At 36.2% G+C, this 20,944-nt stretch overlaps 1 protein-coding gene across 3 annotated transcripts in view; it reads right to left on the bottom strand.

Annotated features, from left to right (window-relative positions):
- Window positions 1–20,944, bottom strand: part of LOC107565244 (glutamate receptor-interacting protein 1-like) — a 98,519-nt gene that overhangs the window by 33,138 nt on the left and 44,437 nt on the right. For all 3 annotated transcript variants that reach the window (XM_016252230.1, XM_016250808.1, XM_016251515.1), the window contains exons 9-11: window positions 20,236–20,382; window positions 14,833–14,982; window positions 2,688–2,874 (exon numbers count right to left, since the gene is read on the bottom strand). In XM_016252230.1, the coding sequence (XP_016107716.1) occupies window positions 2,688–2,874; window positions 14,833–14,982; window positions 20,236–20,382 (484 nt within the window). The remainder of the gene's footprint in view (window positions 1–2,687; window positions 2,875–14,832; window positions 14,983–20,235; window positions 20,383–20,944) is intronic.

The following is a 20,944-nucleotide window of genomic DNA, read 5'->3' on the forward strand; positions in this document are numbered from 1 at the left end:
GTCCTCTTAGCTCAAGGTCGGCGTAAAATCACTTTTTAATAGCTGAGGGAACAAAAACTCTTTATTGAATTACAAAATGGCTCATGAGCCAAACAGAAGCAATATTAATTTTGCTTTCACTGCTAAAAACACCAGCAAAGTTGGTCACCATAAGGTATTTGCTGCGTTTTGGATGCTGGTATCCAGCATGGGCTGCTACCATTACCACCAAGAAATATGTAAAACATTCAAACAAGTCATATTGTGAATAGCCTCAAAAACCAATGGTGTTGTAGGAAAATATTTACGGAGAATAATGACCTTTAAGGTATGTTTTGTTCTTTTTAGAGCTCGACAGCCCTAGTTACAATATAGAAACGGGTTCAGCTGAAAACATGCATACTATTCTGAGATACCAATATAGTGTGCTTTCATCTGGAATATGTAATCTTTATTGTTTGTTAATTTGTTCATCTCTAAAACCTCTAAATCAACATTAAAATCTAAGGGGGAAATTTCTTTCTTGAACTGTATTTTATTTTATTTGACTTTATTTTAGAAATGAAAGCAGGATTCATCTGGCAAAAAAACAACAAAAAACATTTTATTACCTTAGATAAAATACCATACATAAAATATAAATATATTGAAATAAAAAAATTAAACCACCAAAATACCATAACTCATATAACTGACCTGACCCATATTGGTGAACTACTTTTGACTAAATGTAATACTTTGTAAATTAAGTGAATAAACATTATTCTATATTGTATATCACTGCGGGGAAAAAAAGATGTAAAACAAATAATTTTACAATAAAAATGAAAAAAAATATATATACAGTGGGTACGGAAAGTATTCAGACCCCCTTACATTTTTCACTCTTTGTTATATTGCAGCCATTTGCTAAAATCATTTAAGTTAATTTTTTTTCCTCATTAATGTACACACAGCACCCCATATTGACAGAAAAACACAGAATTGTTAACATTTTTGCAGATTTATTAAAAAAGAAAAACTGAAATATCACATGGTCCTAAGTATTCAGACCCTTTGCTCAGTATTTAGTAGAAGCACCCTTTTGATCTAATACAGCCATGAGTCTTTTTGGGAAAGATGCAACAAGTTTCTCACACCTGGATTTGGGGATCCTCTGCCATTCCTCCTTGCAGATCCTCTCCAGTTCTTGAGATACCAATATAGTGTGCTTTCATCTGGAATATGTAATCTTTATTGTTTGTTAATTTGTTCATCTCTAAAACCTCTAAATCAACATTAAAATCTAAGGGGGAAATTTCTTTCTTGAACTGTATTTTATTTTATTTGACTTTATTTTAGAAATGAAAGCAGGATTCATCTGGCAAAAAAACAACAAAAAAACATTTTATTACCTTAGATAAAATACCATACATAAAATATAAATATATTGAAATAAAAAAATTAAACCACCAAAATACCATAACTCATATAACTGACCTGACCCATATTGGTGAACTACTTTTGACTAAATGTAATACTTTGTAAATTAAGTGAATAAACATTATTCTATATTGTATATCACTGCGGGGAAAAAAAGATGTAAAACAAATAATTTTACAATAAAAATGAAAAAAAAAAAATATATATATATATAATAATATATATATATATATATATATATATATATATATATAAACAAAAACGCATTACTATAACTCATATAAATGATTTAATCCATAGTGATGAACTAGGGCATTTAACTAATATAATATTATTCTGTAAATTACTGTAACAAACCATAATTTACTATGTTATAATTTAATCTGATACTATAATATTTTGTATATTGCTCCAAAAAGAAAGTAAAACACTACACAGGTGTCCCCACAAAAGCTCAAATGAATCTGTGAAATGTTTTTGTGAAGCATTAAAATGATGCATAAATCACAAATTAATTCAATAAAACAGATTGCAGAGTTTACTGTAAAGTAAATAAATAGTAATGTTGTGCACTCGCCACTATTTCTTGTAATAAGTTACATTGTTTTGAAAGGCTAAATTGTCTTCCCAGTACTGAAAAATGTAGTTAAGTTGGCAGCATCGCTACTCTTGTTCCCCATCTCCGGTAGTTCTTTATCAAATCACCAACATTACAAGGTTTATGTCCATCACTGCAATTACAACTTCGGCTGGCAGCGACTCATCTCTGTTGCTTAGGTCAGTAATTACAGTGAAGTTGGGATGTAAATCCACCTCAGTCGACGAGTAAAGCTCATTTGGATGCCAGCTGAGGCTCCGCCACTCAGGTAATTATAGTTAAGTGCTTTGCTCTATCACGTAATGCCGTAGTCAATCACAGCCCAAGCAGGCTGGAAATCAGAGCGTCACGGCCAGGCAGTTATATATCATGTGTGATCATTGCATTATATCATCGATGAAGCTGTGGCTCTGCGGAGGACAAGTTCTAAGCGGCGAGAACGGCGCAGTGATGTAATAACTGTGGGCTTTGGGATGTGTTCAGATAATCAAAATTAGATTCGAGATTAAATATTCAAGATTCCCAAAGGGAAGTTCACACTTCTCTGATAATGCAAACAATTAAGCCGTGCCGAGCGCTCCAATCTGAGGAGGGGTATCTGGAATATTAAAACCCAGAGTTTTAACTAGGTCAGATGAGGCACTGGAGAAGCACTGGAGATTAATAAAAATCATGTTTGAGATCTTACCGCTCTGCCGGGCTGTCTGGGTCTATGTAAGCGATGAGCGGCGGAGAGGACAGGGTTTCCGTGGCAAAGACTCCTCCCTGAAGCTGGATCCCAAAGCCCATGATGGAGTCGCTGATGAGGGTCACCTCTGTTGTTTCTGTGTGGACCACCTGACCGGCCAGTCCTACCGTACTGGAAGCCAGAGACACTAGAGGAATGAAAAACAGAGGGCAACAGGGTCACAAACAGCAGAAAGTTCCTCACAGAATCCTATAAAATTGATTTTTGGGGCCCAAAAGGACCCTCCCAATTCATTTTTACTATATGGAAAAGAGCAGCTTGAACATTCTGCTAAAATTCTCCTTTGGCCATCAACGTAAGGACAAAAAAATCATACAGATTTGATAAATCAACCAAATTCTAGTGAACAATCCTTTAAAATGTTTCAAATAGCTGTTCTGTATGCATCTTTTAACATACTAAAAGGTTGAGTCTTTGCAGCGACTGAGCTGGATTTGTGCCCTCGCTGCAGATAAGAATTCAATATGTATGCTAGTATCTTTGGGCCAACTAGGTGCACTTAGAAATAAGAAAAGACACTTTGTTATAGAGCTAGTGTATTATATCGCAAATCAGACCACAGGGATTTGGGGAAACTCTTTCTGTATATGGTACAAAATTATGAGGTTGTTAGAACGTCCTTATCTTATGGGTCTGGATCTGAAATTACTATATTATACAATACTTAAAAATAGTATTGTCATTATAAAAAAAAAATAATAATAAAATAAATAGGATAATAAAAACTAATATTTTACTGAATATACAGTTATTTTAACAAATGAAATATTAGGAATGCACCAGTATTATTTCTGACTGCTTCCTCATATATATATATATATATATATATACTGATAATGTTAACTAAAAAACTGTGTATATCTTATCTATATCTATTAGAAACACAAACAAGCCTGTGAAAACCAGATAAACCCTGCTGTTTTCATCATGCTGATTGAGAGCGTTTAAACCAGCTTACCGAAAAGCAGACAGGCACATAAGCATAACCAATGTGATTTATACACCGCGCTGCACCCCATTTACAATTGTCTATATCAATAAAGTCTCATGGGGTACATCTCAATTGCAAAGCCACACATTGTAACTGGGCTGCAAAAAGGCACAATCTTGCCCATGCGTACTGACGACAAATTTCAGAGATGTTTGTTCGCACTGTGTGCTTTCAAAGAGGCAAGTGAAAATGCACTCTGACACACGACGTCACACCATTGACTGACCTTAAGCTTAATCCGTCATCCCAAGCACTAGGGAGCACAGATGGCAGCCAAGAGGTCTCTTTCCCCATAGACACGTTCCCCCTCATACGGAAATCTGCCTCCGGGTTATCGACCGGCGCCAAACCAGGCCTGCCGCATTTTTAAAGAACCTGTTATACTCACCGGATCACTCTAGTGTGACTTGAGACTGAGTCTATCCGAGATTGATGATCCTGCTCATGGGCTAGATTTACAGCTCCAGACACCTTTATTGTTTTAAATGCAGTGACCTTTCTTTTTTTATTGGGAGTGAGGGATGAGAAAGGGAGGTTAAGGTGACGCAGATGAGGATAGGACGCCTCTTGGATGCTGAAACACTTTCAGGGACGGGTCTGCGGTGCACATCGATCAACAATCGTTTAGGACTCTGAAAATGATACTGACTGGTCTTTTTGCAAATGGCTCAGGGGCCGCAGACTGTGAATTGACCCGACAGGGCTTTGTGTGCTTCGGAGTCTTGCTTCGTGAAGTGATTTGGTTAAGTGGTGTCTTCGGTTTGTGGTAGACTTCAAAGGCTCTGACAGACAAGGAAGCACCTGAGGGGTCATCCTCAACACATCTCAAAGAATCACCAGCCAACTGACTCTCTCTAGCTCGTTCGCTTCCTCCTCCTCCTTCCTGCAAGAAATCTTCATTTCAGCTTCCCACATGCCAGTGAGTCAGCTGTAACTCGTAATCCTTAGAATGAGTCAGAAGAGTTTTGAAACATCTTTTCTTTGGCAGAGAACAGATTTTGGCAGCTCTAGTAAAATTGGAAAATGCACCTTTGATCTCAAAGCCCTTAAGTTGCGTCATTGTTTCGATCGGTAGGACTATCTATTCTAAGCGCTCTCTCTCTCTCTCTATATATATATATATAAATAGACACACTGATGTTCAAAAGTCTGGGGTCACTAAATAAGTTTATTCAGCAAGGATGCATTAAATTGATCAATATAAATGTAAATGTCTTTTGAATCACAGTTTCTCAGCAACACAACTGTTTTCAACATTGATCAAAATAAGTAATATTTCTTGAGCATCAAATCAGCATATTAGAATGATTTCTGAAAAACCATGTGACACTGAAGTCTGAAGTAATGGTGCTGACAAAGCAGGTTTAACGTCACAGGAATAAATTATATTTTAAAATGTATTAAAGTGTTAAATATTGTAATGCCATTTCACCATTTTACTGTATTTTTATTTCAAATAAATGCAGCCTTGGTGAGCATTCAAATTCTTATTGACAAAACTTTTGAATTGTAGTTTATGTATGCGCACAGAGTGTAGAATCCTAAAATATACTGGCCTTTCGTAACTAAAGAATATCTCAACATAATATATGAAACTGACAAAAACAAAACAAAATGTTAAGTAATCTATGGAGTATCAAGGCTATCAAACCAATGACTAAAAAATATAAACATTTCTGAGGCTCATACAGAAAATGTAAGAAATATATGTAATATCAATATAATTTTATTGAAAAAAAAATATATATATTTTTTTTCCCAGGTAATTTTGAACCCCGTTGTGCATTGTAGGGTAAAAATGTTTATCTGACACCTCTGCATTCACAGTTTTCATGCAGAGGTCAAAGCGTTGCATGATGTATGTGTGTGTGTGTGTGTGTGTGTGTGTGTGTGTTGAAGCCTCGAGTCACATAAAAGGAGCTTGGGAAGAAGAGTCTCTCAAAATTGTGTATGCGGTAGCCAGATCTGTCTTGCAGAGGATACCAGGAACCTTAATGTCCTCAACACTGTCCTTTAATATAATCATAGTTTTCTCTGGCAGAATGCTAGAGAAAAATACCTCAACTGACAACCGCATGGAAATCATAAACGAGGACTGTAGGCATTAGCCAACAATTCAATTATGCTAATATTCTCCTGGTGAGAAGACATGGTGCTAGTTCAGTCACAGTACATTAAACGCAGAACGGTTTGTTCCGGACCACAGAGACGCAGAGGGGAACAAAAATGAGCATGACACCACCTCCAACAGAGGTAAAACAAGATTTAGAAAAGACATCAGTGAAAGCTTTTTAGAGTATATCCCCAGCAATAGAAGAGGATACAACAGACTGAATGTATCTATTTATGGGGTGTGTGGACAAGATAGATTCTCCTCACCGCTTCATTGACTGTTTGATCTTGCAGTAGACATTTTCCACAAATGCCAACAAAATTCTTCTTCTTCTTCAAAAAAAAACCTTTTCAACAAACAGTCAGTGAAAGGAGGTGCTTAACCTTCAAAAATATTGACTGTGAACCTCAGGAGGTCAAACAAATTATTACATTTTCGGTTTTATACTGTTTTTGTACATTTCTAGCAATAAAAAAAGAATCAGGACAGAACAAAAATACATGATAGAGATTCTCCTCACCGCTTCATTGACTGTTTGATCTTGCAGTAGACATTTTCCACAAATGCCAACAAAATTCTTCTTCAAAAAAAAAAAAACCTTTTCAACAAACAGTCAGTGAAAGGAGGTGCTTAACCTTCAAAAATATTGACTGTGAACCTCAGGAGGTCAAACAAATTATTACATTTTCGGTTTTATACTGTTTTTGTACATTTCTAGCAATAAAAAAAGAATCAGGACAGAACAAAAATACATGATAGATCCATTTTATATGAAAAAAAAAACTAAGTGGGCAAAATGGACATTAATATTAATAAAATTATTAATTATTACATTTATTTACATTTATATTGCAAAAAGTCAAAATAGTTTTAAACCCTGACTTTTTTTAATCAATAAAAATTCATCAGGATGGAACTAAATGGACAAAATGAACAATTAAAATGAATACTATTAAAATTAATAATTATAAAATATTATAAGATCTAGTAATTTTACATTAACAAGTCAAAATAGTTTTAAACCCCGATTTTGAAATTTTCTAGCATTAAAAATGAATCAGGCTGGAACTAAATGGACAAATTGAATAATCAAAATTAAACTGACAAAAAAAAAGCCACTATTATTAGTAAGTTAGTAAGTAAATACAAATAAATAAATAAATAAATATAGTATATGTATAATATGTAGTAATGAATAATAAATATATATGTATAATAAATAGCAATTCATAATAAATGTATATAAAATATTCATTATATTAATATGTGACCCTGGACCACAAAACCAGTCTTCAGTTGCACGGGGATATATTTGTAGCAAAAGCCAAAAATTCATTGTATGGGTCAAAATTATCGATTTTTCTTTTATGCCAAAAATCATTAGGATATTAAGTAAAGATCATGTTCCATGAAGATATTTTGTAAATTTCTTACCGTAAATATATAAAAAATGTATTATCATTAGTAATATGCAATGCTAAGGACATCATTTGGATAATTTAAAAGGCGATTTTCTCAATATTTAGATTTTTTTACATCCTCAGATTCCAGATATTCAAATATCTCTGCCAAATATTGTCCTATCCTAACAGACCATACATCAATGGAAATCTTATTTATTCAGCTTTCAGATGATGTATACATCTCAATTTAAAAAAAATGTACCCTTATGACTGGTTTTGTGGTCCAAGGTAGAGACCTGCGCGGGACGGATTTTTCAGTCAAAAAATCTTATCTGGTCCCGCTCCCGTCCACGACATCCATGTTTTGTCCCGCTCCCGCCCACAAAAGCCAGCATAAAAGTAATCTATATAGATCAAAGAAATTTACATGAAATGGTTCTGTAACATCTAAGATCCACAACATCCCAGCATAAACACTCCCGATAAAATATTTGTTATTTAGGCTAAGCATCAACATTCACAAACCACAGTTATTTTTAACAGAAAAGCAAGCATGGGCTGCTGCGTGCATGGTTTGGCATGGCAGAATGCGAGCAGCGCTTCCTTTATTATCACTAAAAGCTGACATCTCAGTTCATCGCGATCTCATAAAGCTCTGTTATAACACAATGAACATATGCACAATGAATCTATCACAATGTCTACACTTCGTGTGTTAAAATGAGATGATTCGTGAGCACGCAATTTCAGCACTGCTGTGAGTGGAGTCTAACACCTCTGGTTGGCCATTGAGTTCCAGAAATCAACAGCTGAGTCTGTGATTGGCTACATTGCGCAACCCTTTAAACGTGTTATAAATAGAAACTATGCCTAGCTTGCGCGTGTTAATCATTTTAATGTTATTAGTTGTTCTTTTTGCTTTTGTGCAACACATAAATAACAATTGATATGTTTTAGACATTTTATGTTTAGATAATTTCTATTTTGCGGGAGTCCCGCGAGACATTTTATTCTCCGCATCCCGCACACACACAAGTCTCTTCCCGCCCGCACCTGCACAATAGTAAAAAAAATCTTAACTAAATGAACAAAATGCTTTTCATGCTAGGCTAATTTTATGTCAGATAATAGTTTATTTAACATATCTAATAGATTTCACAACAAAATACATGAGATTTGTCCCTCTAATGCTTTACAAAAAAGTAACAGGACACTGAATTGTACTAGCAAAAAGTGCATTGGAAAATGGCAGCAGTTTTGTGCCTTTCTATGTTATCGCTCAGTGTGAGGAGATAGGTTGGCATCACATCCAGGCGTGTCATTGCTTCTCTGATGGGTGACTTTGCAGCATTGAAGAGTGTGTGTGAGGTTTATCCTGTCCCTGTTAGCCAGTGACAGTAAAGGCCTCAGGAGGGACTTTTAACAAACCAATGCCACTTTGTATGCTAGAAGACGTCACTCATGCAAAGGCTGGGAATGCTGAATCAGCAGCACATCTTGCAGTGAACCCGTCCTCACTCATTTGCCTTCTCACTATAGGCTGTCAGAACATCTGGGCAATTGGACTCCTTGATTCGACTGCCAGATTCTCTATGGACAGTGAAATCAGGGTGCTATGCAAATGGGGCTCATTTGGAGCATCAATGAAGTTAATCAAGCTTTAATTAAGCTTTCAATTTGGGCCAGTGAGCCAATGAACAATTTGCTGCCCTCTGAGCTTCACAGCAGCGGGTAGAAACAAGGTGATTACTGATAAGGTGCTAATGTTCATTAGCATTTTTTGGGCAATTATCAATTTAAATTTGATCCAATTTCAAGGATTTTAGCAAAAGGTCATGAAAAACAGGATCTGCAAAAAAAGAAAAAAAAGAAAGAAAAGCGTGTCCAAATCAGTATTGTTTTAGTTATTTTACAGTCTATACTCCTGTACACTGGAGAAAAACATGGATAATCATATGTGTACTTCATATTTCTTTTGAGAGAATGACTTTTTCCCCCCTATTTTTAGGTTTTCATCTGATATTTACATTTTATTTTATTTATAATTTTAAGTTTTTTAAGTTTAAGTTTTCATCTAAAAAAAACTATTTTAAATACTTGTACTTTTCGTTTTAGTTAATAACAATATTTTTTTTATATTTTCATTTTTTTTATTTTATTTCAAGTTTTAGTAATTTATTTAGATTTATGCTTTTATCTGATATTTATGTTTTATTTTGATATACTGAAATTTTAATAGTTTTACTTTTTGTTTTATTTAACAAGAACAACACTGGTGCAAAGTTTTTACTAGAGCCCGACCGATATGGGTTTTTTGGGGCCGATACCGATATTAGGGAGTAAAAAAAGCAGATACCGATATATCGGCCGATATTCTTTGTGTATATTATAGTACAGTACCAGTCAAAAGTTTGGACACTTTCCCATTCGTGTGTCCAAACATTTGACTGGTACTATATATAGAATACAGTATTTACATAAACAGAATATATATACATAAACACATTTTTTTGCAATGATCACTCAAATGTGGTGATCAAACACTTATAATGGTGACAGAGATATGTGAGGGTATTTAACAATTTAACAATAAACTTGCGATGAGTGCGATGCACAAAGTAACGGGGTGTTAGTTGTAATACACGTGGTTTGAATATTTATTTTACCATAGTAACATTTAAATTTTGGCTTAAGTAAATGTTTTATCTCAGTTTTTATTATTCATTTAAAATGAGACAAATCTGCTATTATTTTAATCTCCAATCTGTTATTTATCAGTTCAGATAATTTTTTAATGCTTTGATTACTATCAGAAGACACTAACCAGTTTTAAATTCCAGTTGCTATATATATATATATATAATTTTAGTTTGTCAATATAAAAAGTTTTATATTTTTTTCATTGGATCAGATAAGATTTTAAGCTGTCATATGGTCAAGTTACAACGTGCCCCTCAGATGTTGTCACATTTCACTTCCATTTTTTGAGGGTAAATAAAGAAAAACGTATACACTGTAATTATGAAACAAAGCGACATATTTGTACTAGACAAGTGTAAAATTACCGTGGATAAAAAAATATATATTCTGAACCCCATGTGGATTTACACAAACTGAGAAAGTCAAAAAGTGTTACTTTGTGCCCTCCTCTCCCCTACCTCTGTAAATAAATACAATATAAATTCACGTCTCGCGCACTTTAATGCCCTTTGAATGTAACGTGTACGTTCCCTTGGAACTGGAATCATGGTGGAATTTCATGTGAAGTCCACTTTGCAGGGCACTTACGGTCGAATAAGACAACGCGTGAATGCTGCTGCCTGAACAAGAAACCTCCTTACTGAAGTGAAAGTGTTGACTGGTATCACTATCTCGCGAACGCGCCGGCGGATCTCCACCAAATTCGGGGGATCCCTTCAGCTCGAGGAGCCCTCTCGAACGCCACCCTCCGCGCGTCGCTAGCCCCCCGGGATCGCTTGATCGGTCGGCGCCGGACCGTGAATTTAACCACCCGTAACTCCCGAACCCCGGGGGCTATCCACGTGAGGGTGGTCTCAATCGAAAGAGGGCCTCGAGACGTACACTCGATTAGTGTTGGAGAGGGTTTCTTGAGCTGAAGGGATCCCCCGAATTTGGTGCGGATTCGCCGTGCCGTTACGGAGATATGGCCGTTCAACGTTTCAGTGGTTTTCCATTGACTTAAGCGTTAAAGCGTTTCAACCAGGTCGCCAATAGCAAACAATGGAGCGCGCTCTGCTGAACAAACCAAGTAATTACACAATTTCAAGCATTTTATCTGCGTTATATGTTCTGTAAAAAAAAAATGTCATATCGGCGGCATATTCGCTGATACCGATATATCGGCGACAGGCTGATATCGGCCGATAATATCGGCAAAACGATATATCGGTCGGGCTCTAGTTTTTACTATGTAAAAGCTGACACCCTAGTCTGGTCAATCTGGTGTTTAGTTGGGCAGACAGCTAGTTTCCCAACATGACCACATAAAAAATGTGACTAGACTAGCCTGACTAGGTTAGGAGACAAACTAAGACCAGCAAACCTGCATAGGCTGTTTTTTTTTTAAAGAATACAAACTGTATTTTACAGGACAAAACAGCATTTGCCTTTTTAACAGCGAATATTGTATATTATGATATATCTCACTCTGGTGTGCTGCTCTGACTATTCATGTTTCATGAGTTAGCGTAAAATCATAGCTGAGGAAAAACTCAATACAGCTATCCCATTATGAAATAATTTTTCTAAACAAACGGCATCTATGAGGGGCCATGCACATGCTCGTGGCAGTAAAACTGGAAATAAATGTGTATAATAGATGAGATGCTCTGTTTCTGTGCAGCAGGTGTATTTGCCAAACACAAGTGGTGAGCAACGCGGTTGGAGAAGCTATTAAACGGGATGTTCAGAACAAGTGCAGCCAAGTCATAGTAAATTAAACACTTTAAAGTCAGATAAAAAATACAGTTAAATTAGCCAAAGTGTTTTGTCATTTTAAAATACTGTCTCAAATCCCAGTTTAATGAGACAGCTAAGCAAGCCATTTGTTAGGGGATTTCTCATTTGTGGCACTATTAAAACCTGCTGACAATGTCAGGACGAGAGAGATCAGGCATTAGAAGTGCTTTGGAAACCTGTTTGGAAACAATCATTATTGTAATTCTAATGGTGCCACCAGTGTTATTTTAGTATTATTTATATACTATCATAGTTTTTATTAATATTTTGAAATATATTTTATTTTTAGATTTTTACAGTTTACAGTTTTCATTGTATTTCTTAGTTTTTTATATATCTATATATATATACTTTAAAAAAAATTATTTATTTATTTATTTTTCAATTCATTTATTGTGTGTTTTAGTTTTGGACATTTTAGTACTCCAACTTAAAACATATTTCAGTTAGTTGTCAAAGCTAATTTTCTTTCTTTTTAAAAAAATTTTTTTTTCCATCTAACATTTGTTTTATTTCAGTTTTAACATAGTTTTAGTTCAACAACAACAACATTGGGTGCCACTAGAGCAGGGGTGGGCAAACTTTTTGACTCGAAGGCCACATCAAGTTTTTGAATACAAGTCGCATAGTACAGTATAAGTATGACAAATGAAGCTTTGATGTATATTTATTTATTTATCCTAAATGTACACTTACTGTTACTGTACTGTACTTTATGTGTACTTGTACATGGAAATATACTTAGCTCGCTTTCTTTCTCCCACTCTCTTTCACACACATCTTTCTTTCTTTCTCCCACTCTCTCCTACAAATGCACACACATACAGTACAGATACATGGTCGCAAGCACACGTGCAACAAACACACATACAGAAACTTGTCAGCGCTGACCCGGAACTTTATCAGTAAAATAGTTTTGCAAATGAAAAGCTATAACATTTCTCAATAACGCTGCTGTTTTTGAAGAAGTTAAACTTACGGATTTGCTATTGGTAGAGATGCTGCTGCCGAATAATGTTGAGAGACGAACATGCAGTACTCTGGTAATTCACACACGTTTAATCCATCTCTCTCTTTCTCTCTCAATAGCTGCATTTTTCTGCATAAACGCTGAAGCCTCTGTTACTAGCATTAAAATAAAATGACATTTTGTAATCAGCAAAGGGATTCTACGATAGAGAGCACTGGAACAAGTACCAAGGATAAATTTGTTTTTGCTTTTTTGGGGTGATAATATTATATATTATGTATTATATATTAATGGGCAAGGGTCCCAAATATTTATTTAGCCTATAAGAGGTAGATCCAACCCTGACCATATTACTGAGTGCATTCTAATTCTGACTGAATATACAGTATACGTAACAGTTACAGCACTGCAGGCTACCACGGCATCTATTGAATTTTGCTGATATTGCATCAAAATAACTCCCCTTCCTCCAACATCTACAGTAAATAACCAAGCAGCTATAAATGCAATGAAAAACAAACTCAAAAACAAGTTGGCTAGTGAAAGTTAGCGTGAATGCGGTCAGCAATGTGAGCAGCTGATTAACCATTTTTCCAGTGCCAACGTTTGTTTATTGGTCCTGCTGACGAAGCCCCGCAGATAATAGCCCCATGTGATATGAAAGCTTGGTCGGGTAATTATCTGCAGCAGAGGAGGCGATGACGACGCTGGTCGGTTGAAGGATATGAAATATCTTTCAGGATCTAATTACTGGGTAGCCAGAGGTGTAATTTCCGTCTTTCACTTGGCGCCTTCAGATATGGGAAGAGAATGCGTTCACTTCAGGTAAGTGCTATCATGCTCTCTGATCTTATTCAGATTCAGAGCCCAGCCGTGGAAAGGAAGGGCAGGAAGGATAGGAACCATGTGCAAGAGGTCTGAATGTACAGATAAAGACAGACTATCATAGTGGAGACCGGAAGAATAATAAACGTATGGCCTTTCTTTAATACCAAGCGACCTCGTCGCATTTATGTTGGAGTTTTATTGCTTTTGTCGCTTTCAGCGGCTTGACCAAGCTTCTCTTCGCACAATTGCATGCGCTTAGCATAATGTGGCATTTATAAAGGTTTGTTTCTGAATTACTGTGGGCGGTACTTTCAACCTCCTGACTCATGTTTTGCACAAAGAATGGCAAAGGCAACTATAAAAACTTGAAAGCTAATATTAAAGTCAAGACGAGTCCCTGGCCAGAGCATGCGTGGATGTGCTGATACATTAGAGAAGTTTTACAGGAAATCAATAACCAAGCCTGTTTCTGTTTACTTCAGCCATTCCGATAAAAACGAAAGGTTTTAAAGAATGAATCAAAGTGGAACTAGGCAAAGACTGACAGTAAATCTGTTGAAGAGAGGATAAAAACCTACATAGAACATCTAATTATTCAATGTATTATACAGAGAAATAAACAAGGTCTTTGACTCGCTTTGTGGCATTTGTAAGATGGCACGTCAAGGTAAAAATAGTACTTTCAAATATTTTTCAAGACCCTGTTCCATTCAGTTGCATTCCATAAAGCAATTTAAAAAGAATGCTTATAACTGCATGTGAAAGCTTTCAAGCTTCAAAAAGGACGCAGAAGCACCATAAAAGCATCATAGAAGTGGTCCATACAATGAACTGGGTGAGGAACAAATTGAATTTAAGTAGCTATTCATTGGAAAGAAAAGTTGTTTTGAGTCAGATTTGAATGAACTGTTGATCCAGTTTACAAAACCGAATGATTCACTCTCAAATTGATTCATTTCTCGAGATGACTCAGTGATCCAGTTGCAGAAATTAACTCCTCACTGGAGGTGAAGATCGGTGAATAATGAGATAAATCAAGTCGAACTCTTCCTCACAAAGCTGTCAAATGCAGCGTACGAGTCGAATGGACCACTTTTTATGGTGGTTTTACATTCAGTTTCAAGCCACAGAAGTCAGTCAGTCATACATATTTGGAATGACATGGGGGTGGGTAAATAAATAAAAATTTTGGGGTGAACTATCCCTTTAAGAATGAGGCCTCTTTTTGAATTGTGTTCTTAAAATAGATGATCGATCCTTATTAGATATCAGAATATTCAATATGACTGCATCAAACGTACTTGAGCTCTTGTAGTCTTTCTTCTTCAGTTTGCGTCTCATCATGGTGCCGCGGGGACTTGTGGGATACATGGTGCGTGGCAGCGTGTTCATGTTGAGTGAGCTCAGACTGTAGGCACTCATGGAGGTGGGAGAGAAGGATGAACCCAGAGCTGTGGGCGAAAGAGAGAGATGTTTTAGCAAAATTATCAATGACTCATTTCAAAACCTCATATACTTAGTATATAAAGTTCAGTTTTGCTTGGTAAAATGCTTCTATTATACATTTTTTACTCATTTAAAACAATTGAAAAAGTGAAAATCCAACATAAACTTCATGATGCCATAGTATTCAGTGTGTCACTCTTGCTTTAATGACAGCAGCACTGGAGCAGCGTGATCATGATCAACATCTGACAACCTGTACAAAGTTGCATGATTAATCTCACACATTTACCTAGATTAGTGACCTAGAACCTATTCATTTTGTTTTCAACATGTTCAAATCCCATTTTGAATCCCATATTTTCAACTGAACTTTCGAACCCCACCACTGTATCTTAACGTTTTCTAACAACAGGTGCAAGCGGTTTGTCAGCAGTCGAGGAAATGCACAAAATAACTAATTAAAGCGCTACAGACTGCTCCCTCATCTTTGACACTGTGTGAACGGTGGTAAGTCTTCATCAAAGCACTTCTCTGAAAATACTCCCCGATGCCTAAAAGCCACTTCTATCACAAAATAACGGCTAAGAACCAAATCACAGTTCGTACTGATCAGATGAAGAGCTTCAAAGCCATTTTTTAGCTCTTATAAAAAAAATATAAAATAAATCCCAACTGGCAGAATATTACTACTCCAAAAAAATATGTTTTATTTGGCTGGGACATTGGTGATGCTGAAAACATGGCAGGATTAGAGCAGATTAGTCTTTTTTTATTTGCTGTTTGAAACCGTTTGTCTGCCCTTGGCACATGAGGACATTCTGCTTTTCTCTCTCTTTTTAAAAGCCATTAAATCACAGCTTTAAGAGCCATAATGAGGCCTTCTGGTCCACTTGTGTATTGTATAGGATGAGCTTTCCTAATCCAAACATTAAGGAGTTAATGTCCAGCTAATAAAGGCTAATTTGTCTTGAGGAAAAAAGAAAACAGAGGCTTAAGTAATACAACTCTCAGGGGAGTTTTGCTCTTTCACGCGCATCAAGGACACATATTTCAGAGTTAAACTCTCATAACCAAGGGGGTTATATAATCCAGGGGAAAAAAAGAGACTGTGACTAAAAAGTATTGATGGAATGGCAGTAAATTATGTGAAGCCACCAGCACTGAAGTGCCCGTGGCATCTTTACGACCCTCCTGAATGGAGAATCTGAGACACGACTGTGAAGGTGAGAAAAGGTGCCGCAAGCCATTTTAGCCTTGTTGCTAACTTCAAAATTCAATCATATGTGTGATATACGTGAAAACCAGTTGAATCGCTGGAGGTTTAAAGGTTTCTGTACCATTGGTTGCTGCAGTTTTTAAACTTGAGTCAGCAAGATGTTTAGGGGTCTGCAAAAATGAATTTTTTAGGGTTGTCAAAATTAATATTTAAGTTTTAATATTCATATTTAAGTTTAAAATGAGCTAAATTATCCATATATATTTTTTTTCCTTCTTTTTTTACACTAACAATTATGTGTTTTATAATGTTTTAATATATATTTTTAAATATCCATCGAAAATATTCATAAAATAATAACTAGGCCGCCCTAGTCTTAACAGAAATAAATAAATAAAAACAAAGTATAATAATAACTAAAAATAAAATTTAATAAAAAATAAAACAGAAAATATAAAAAACGAAAAATATAAAAAAAACTATTTTGTATTTAAAAGTTTATACAGCTACAGTACCATGTCTCGAAAACAACATGTATCTATAGCATGAATATAATATGACTTTTCTTCACATAGTATAAATGGGTCTTTATAAATTAAATTAAATAGCTATTATATTTTAAAAAGGGAGTTATTCACAAGATTATACTGCTACTTTGGGGTTCTTGGCATCAAATTTTCCTTAGGTTCCATTGTGTCACTGCTCACATAAAGCTAAACTACACTAAACTTGGTCGCATCATAAATGGTCGGTCACCTCTAAGCGCTAGCTCTCACTAAAAATGAACAACTTCCAGTTGCTTTAATGCTACAAACCATTGTCAGTGTTAACAAACAAGTACAGGTCATCTCTAACAGTCTCACAGTGCCCTTGAAACACACAGAGCGCTAAACAAAAGAGATCAATAAAGCCCTGATGGCCGGAATTTATAATAATGAGTCCATATAATCAAATCAGACTCTGTAAGGCCGTGCATGAAAGAGGAAAAGCATGACCTAAAACATAAATGAGAAGTGAGTGACAATCTTATCAGCCAATTAGAGAGTGAATCTAGGGCCTCAGGATGTCAATTATCATTGACTACATGTCCCAAAATGTACTTGAGATTTTGAAGTCCACCCATGACCGCACAGGGAGAAACGATCAGGTCACGTTGCGAGAATGTCAATAGTGCAATATTGCTTCCTTAACCAGGATTATGTTCCATATCCCCCAAAGAATGGCACCACAAAGGTGTCCTCTGGATTCACTGTGTATCTTCTGCACAACAAAAACCACTGAATGGCTCAGCGCGTCTGGCTTCGTACAGTGACTCTGAGCTTTTCCGTTCCTCTGGTAGAATAGAGCTCAGCTACACCCACAGATGGAGAATAAAGACCAGATATAATACGGAGGAAGAGAGCAGCAGAGAGAGAAAAACAGTATTTAGCCTTAGCGTAGTTTAGAGACAAGGAAACAGCTGGGGAACAAATTAGTTCTGCTCTGTTTTCCAAAGAGATCAAATAAAACACACTAAAAAAGACAAAAACAAAAACAGACTTATCAAATAAAGCACAAAAGGAGACATTCCAATGAATGCAGTCCTATATTGCATATCACATTCCTGTAGACGCCATGGGTTCAATTCCTGAAAAATGCATGATTTAAACTGATTAAAAAGTAAATTAAAAAGTAAATGTGTGTGTGTACATCGCTTTGGAAAATAAAATAAAATATACAGGATCTACTAAGTGACAGACATTTATAATATATGGAGACATCAATCAATACATTTAAAGATAACTTTTCATCTTGCATGTTCAGCAATACATACTGCATCTTCACTCCCATTGGCTGTCGCTGCTGATTTGCATAAGTTGAATACTGCCCAACTTGGCAATGTTTTTTTGCTCATGTGGCATTAAATAGCCACAAAAAAATCTCACTGAAAATATATAAGACTAAACATAAGAAAATATTTTTACTAAACAATGAAAAAAAAAATCTGGAAATATTGACGTTATAAAGTCAAAACCCATAAAAGAATGGAATAAATCCATTTTTCGGTGATATTAATGAGAAGCAAGTGATACAAGAAGATGAGGATGAAGGAAAAGGGAAGGAACATTACAGGGGTTGTTTGGAGAGGTTTTCTGCTTGGTCTGGCTGCGGGACTGGTCGGGGTGGTAGGTGTTATAGTGTTGATAGGGAAGGAAGTTGCTGTTGTTGTTTGTTCCGGATTCCCAGGGCAATGGCCGGTTACTCCTCTGCACCTTGACTGACCACACGGAGAGGAGAGAGAGAGGGAGGACGTGAGCAGGAAGAAACATACTGTACAACACCACATAAATGCCACTGTATAACACATACAAGATAAATCATACAAGGAGAGCAGTAACTTAATTCACATGATGTGTGTACTGCTAGGCATCTTTGGTTTCCTCTTTTTGTTAAATTTAGATGGAAAATGTGTGCCTTTTTATTGTTTGAGCCACTTATCAAAAGTTGCTAAAAGTAGCCAAATAAAATTTTAAAATAGCTAAATTTGTTGCTAGGTGCTTTTGGAAGAAAAAGTTGCTAGGGTAGTCTGAAAAGTTGCTAAATTTAGCAACAAAATTGCTAAGTTGGCAACACTGCTTCAGTTCTGCTGCACACGTGCAAAGCGCGTGCACAACTACACTAAACTTGGTCGCATCATAAATGGTCGGTCACCTCTAAGCGCTAGCTCTCACTAAAAATGAACAACTTCCAGTTGCTTTAATGCTACAAACCATTGTCAGTGTTAACAAACAAGTACAGGTCATCTCTAACAGTCTCACAGTGCCCTTGAAACACACAGAGCGCTAAACAAAAGAGATCAATAAAGCCCTGATGGCCGGAATTTATAATAATGAGTCCATATAATCAAATCAGACTCTGTAAGGCCGCTGAAAGAGGAAAAGCATGACCTAAAACATAAATGAGAAGTGAGTGACAATCTTATCAGCCAATTAGAGAGTGAATCTAGGGCCTCAGGATGTCAATTATCATTGACTACATGTCCCAAAATGTACTTGAGATTTTGAAGTCCACCCATGACCGCACAGGGAGAAACGATCAGGTCACGTTGCGAGAATGTCAATAGTGCAATATTGCTTCCTTAACCAGGATTATGTTCCATATCCCCCAAAGAATGGCACCACAAAGGTGTCCTCTGGATTCACTGTGTATCTTCTGCACAACAAAAACCACTGAATGGCTCAGCGCGTCTGGCTTCGTACAGTGACTCTGAGCTTTTCCGTTCCTCTGGTAGAATAGAGCTCAGCTACACCCACAGATGGAGAATAAAGACCAGATATAATACGGAGGAAGAGAGCAGCAGAGAGAGAAAAACAGTATTTAGCCTTAGCGTAGTTTAGAGACAAGGAAACAGCTGGGGAACAAATTAGTTCTGCTCTGTTTTCCAAAGAGATCAAATAAAACACACTAAAAAAGACAAAAACAAAAACAGACTTATCAAATAAAGCACAAAAGGAGACATTCCAATGAATGCAGTCCTATATTGCATATCACATTCCTGTAGACGCCATGGGTTCAATTCCTGAAAAATGCATGATTTAAACTGATTAAAAAGTAAATTAAAAAGTAAATGTGTGTGTGTACATCGCTTTGGAAAATAAAATAAAATATACAGGATCTACTAAGTGACAGACATTTATAATATATGGAGACATCAATCAATACATTTAAAGATAACTTTTCATCTTGCATGTTCAGCAATACATACTGCATCTTCACTCCCATTGGCTGTCGCTGCTGATTTGCATAAGTTGAATACTGCCCAACTTGGCAATGTTTTTTTGCTCATGTGGCATTAAATAGCCACAAAAAAATCTCACTGAAAATATATAAGACTAAACATAAGAAAATATTTTTACTAAACAATGAAAAAAAAAATCTGGAAATATTGACGTTATAAAGTCAAAACCCATAAAAGAATGGAATAAATCCATTTTTCGGTGATATTAATGAGAAGCAAGTGATACAAGAAGATGAGGATGAAGGAAAAGGGAAGGAACATTACAGGGGTTGTTTGGAGAGGTTTTCTGCTTGGTCTGGCTGCGGGACTGGTCGGGGTGGTAGGTGTTATAGTGTTGATAGGGAAGGAAGTTGCTGTTGTTGTTTGTTCCGGATTCCCAGGGCAATGGCCGGTTACTCCTCTGCACCTTGACTGACCACACGGAGAGGAGAGAGAGAGGGAGGACGTGAGCAGGAAGAAACATACTGTACAACACCACATAAATGCCACTGTATAACACATACAAGATAAATCATACAAGGAGAGCAGTAACTTAATTCACATGATGTGTGTACTGCTAGGCATCTTTGGTTTCCTCTTTTTGTTAAATTTAGATGGAAAATGTGTGCCTTTTTATTGTTTGAGCCACTTATCAAAAGTTGCTAAAAGTAGCCAAATAAAATTTTAAAATAGCTAAATTTGTTGCTAGGTGCTTTTGGAAGAAAAAGTTGCTAGGGTAGTCTGAAAAGTTGCTAAATTTAGCAACAAAATTGCTAAGTTGGCAACACTGCTTCAGTTCTGCTGCACACGTGCAAAGCGCGTGCACACACAGAGAGCGTCTTTCGCATCTCCTCATGTTTGAACAGACACATAACACACAGAATTATGTCAATAGTACCCGTCTCGACGATCATTCTCGTAAACGCAGTCGGTTATGTTTTAAATGAATGTAAACAGCTGAGAAAGAAATCTGATGTGTATCATTATACTGGAT

Source organism: Sinocyclocheilus grahami, unplaced genomic scaffold, assembly GCF_001515645.1.
Source record: "Sinocyclocheilus grahami isolate Dianchi unplaced genomic scaffold, SAMN03320097.WGS_v1.1 scaffold1.1, whole genome shotgun sequence".
Taxonomy (NCBI): Eukaryota; Metazoa; Chordata; class Actinopteri; order Cypriniformes; family Cyprinidae; genus Sinocyclocheilus; species Sinocyclocheilus grahami.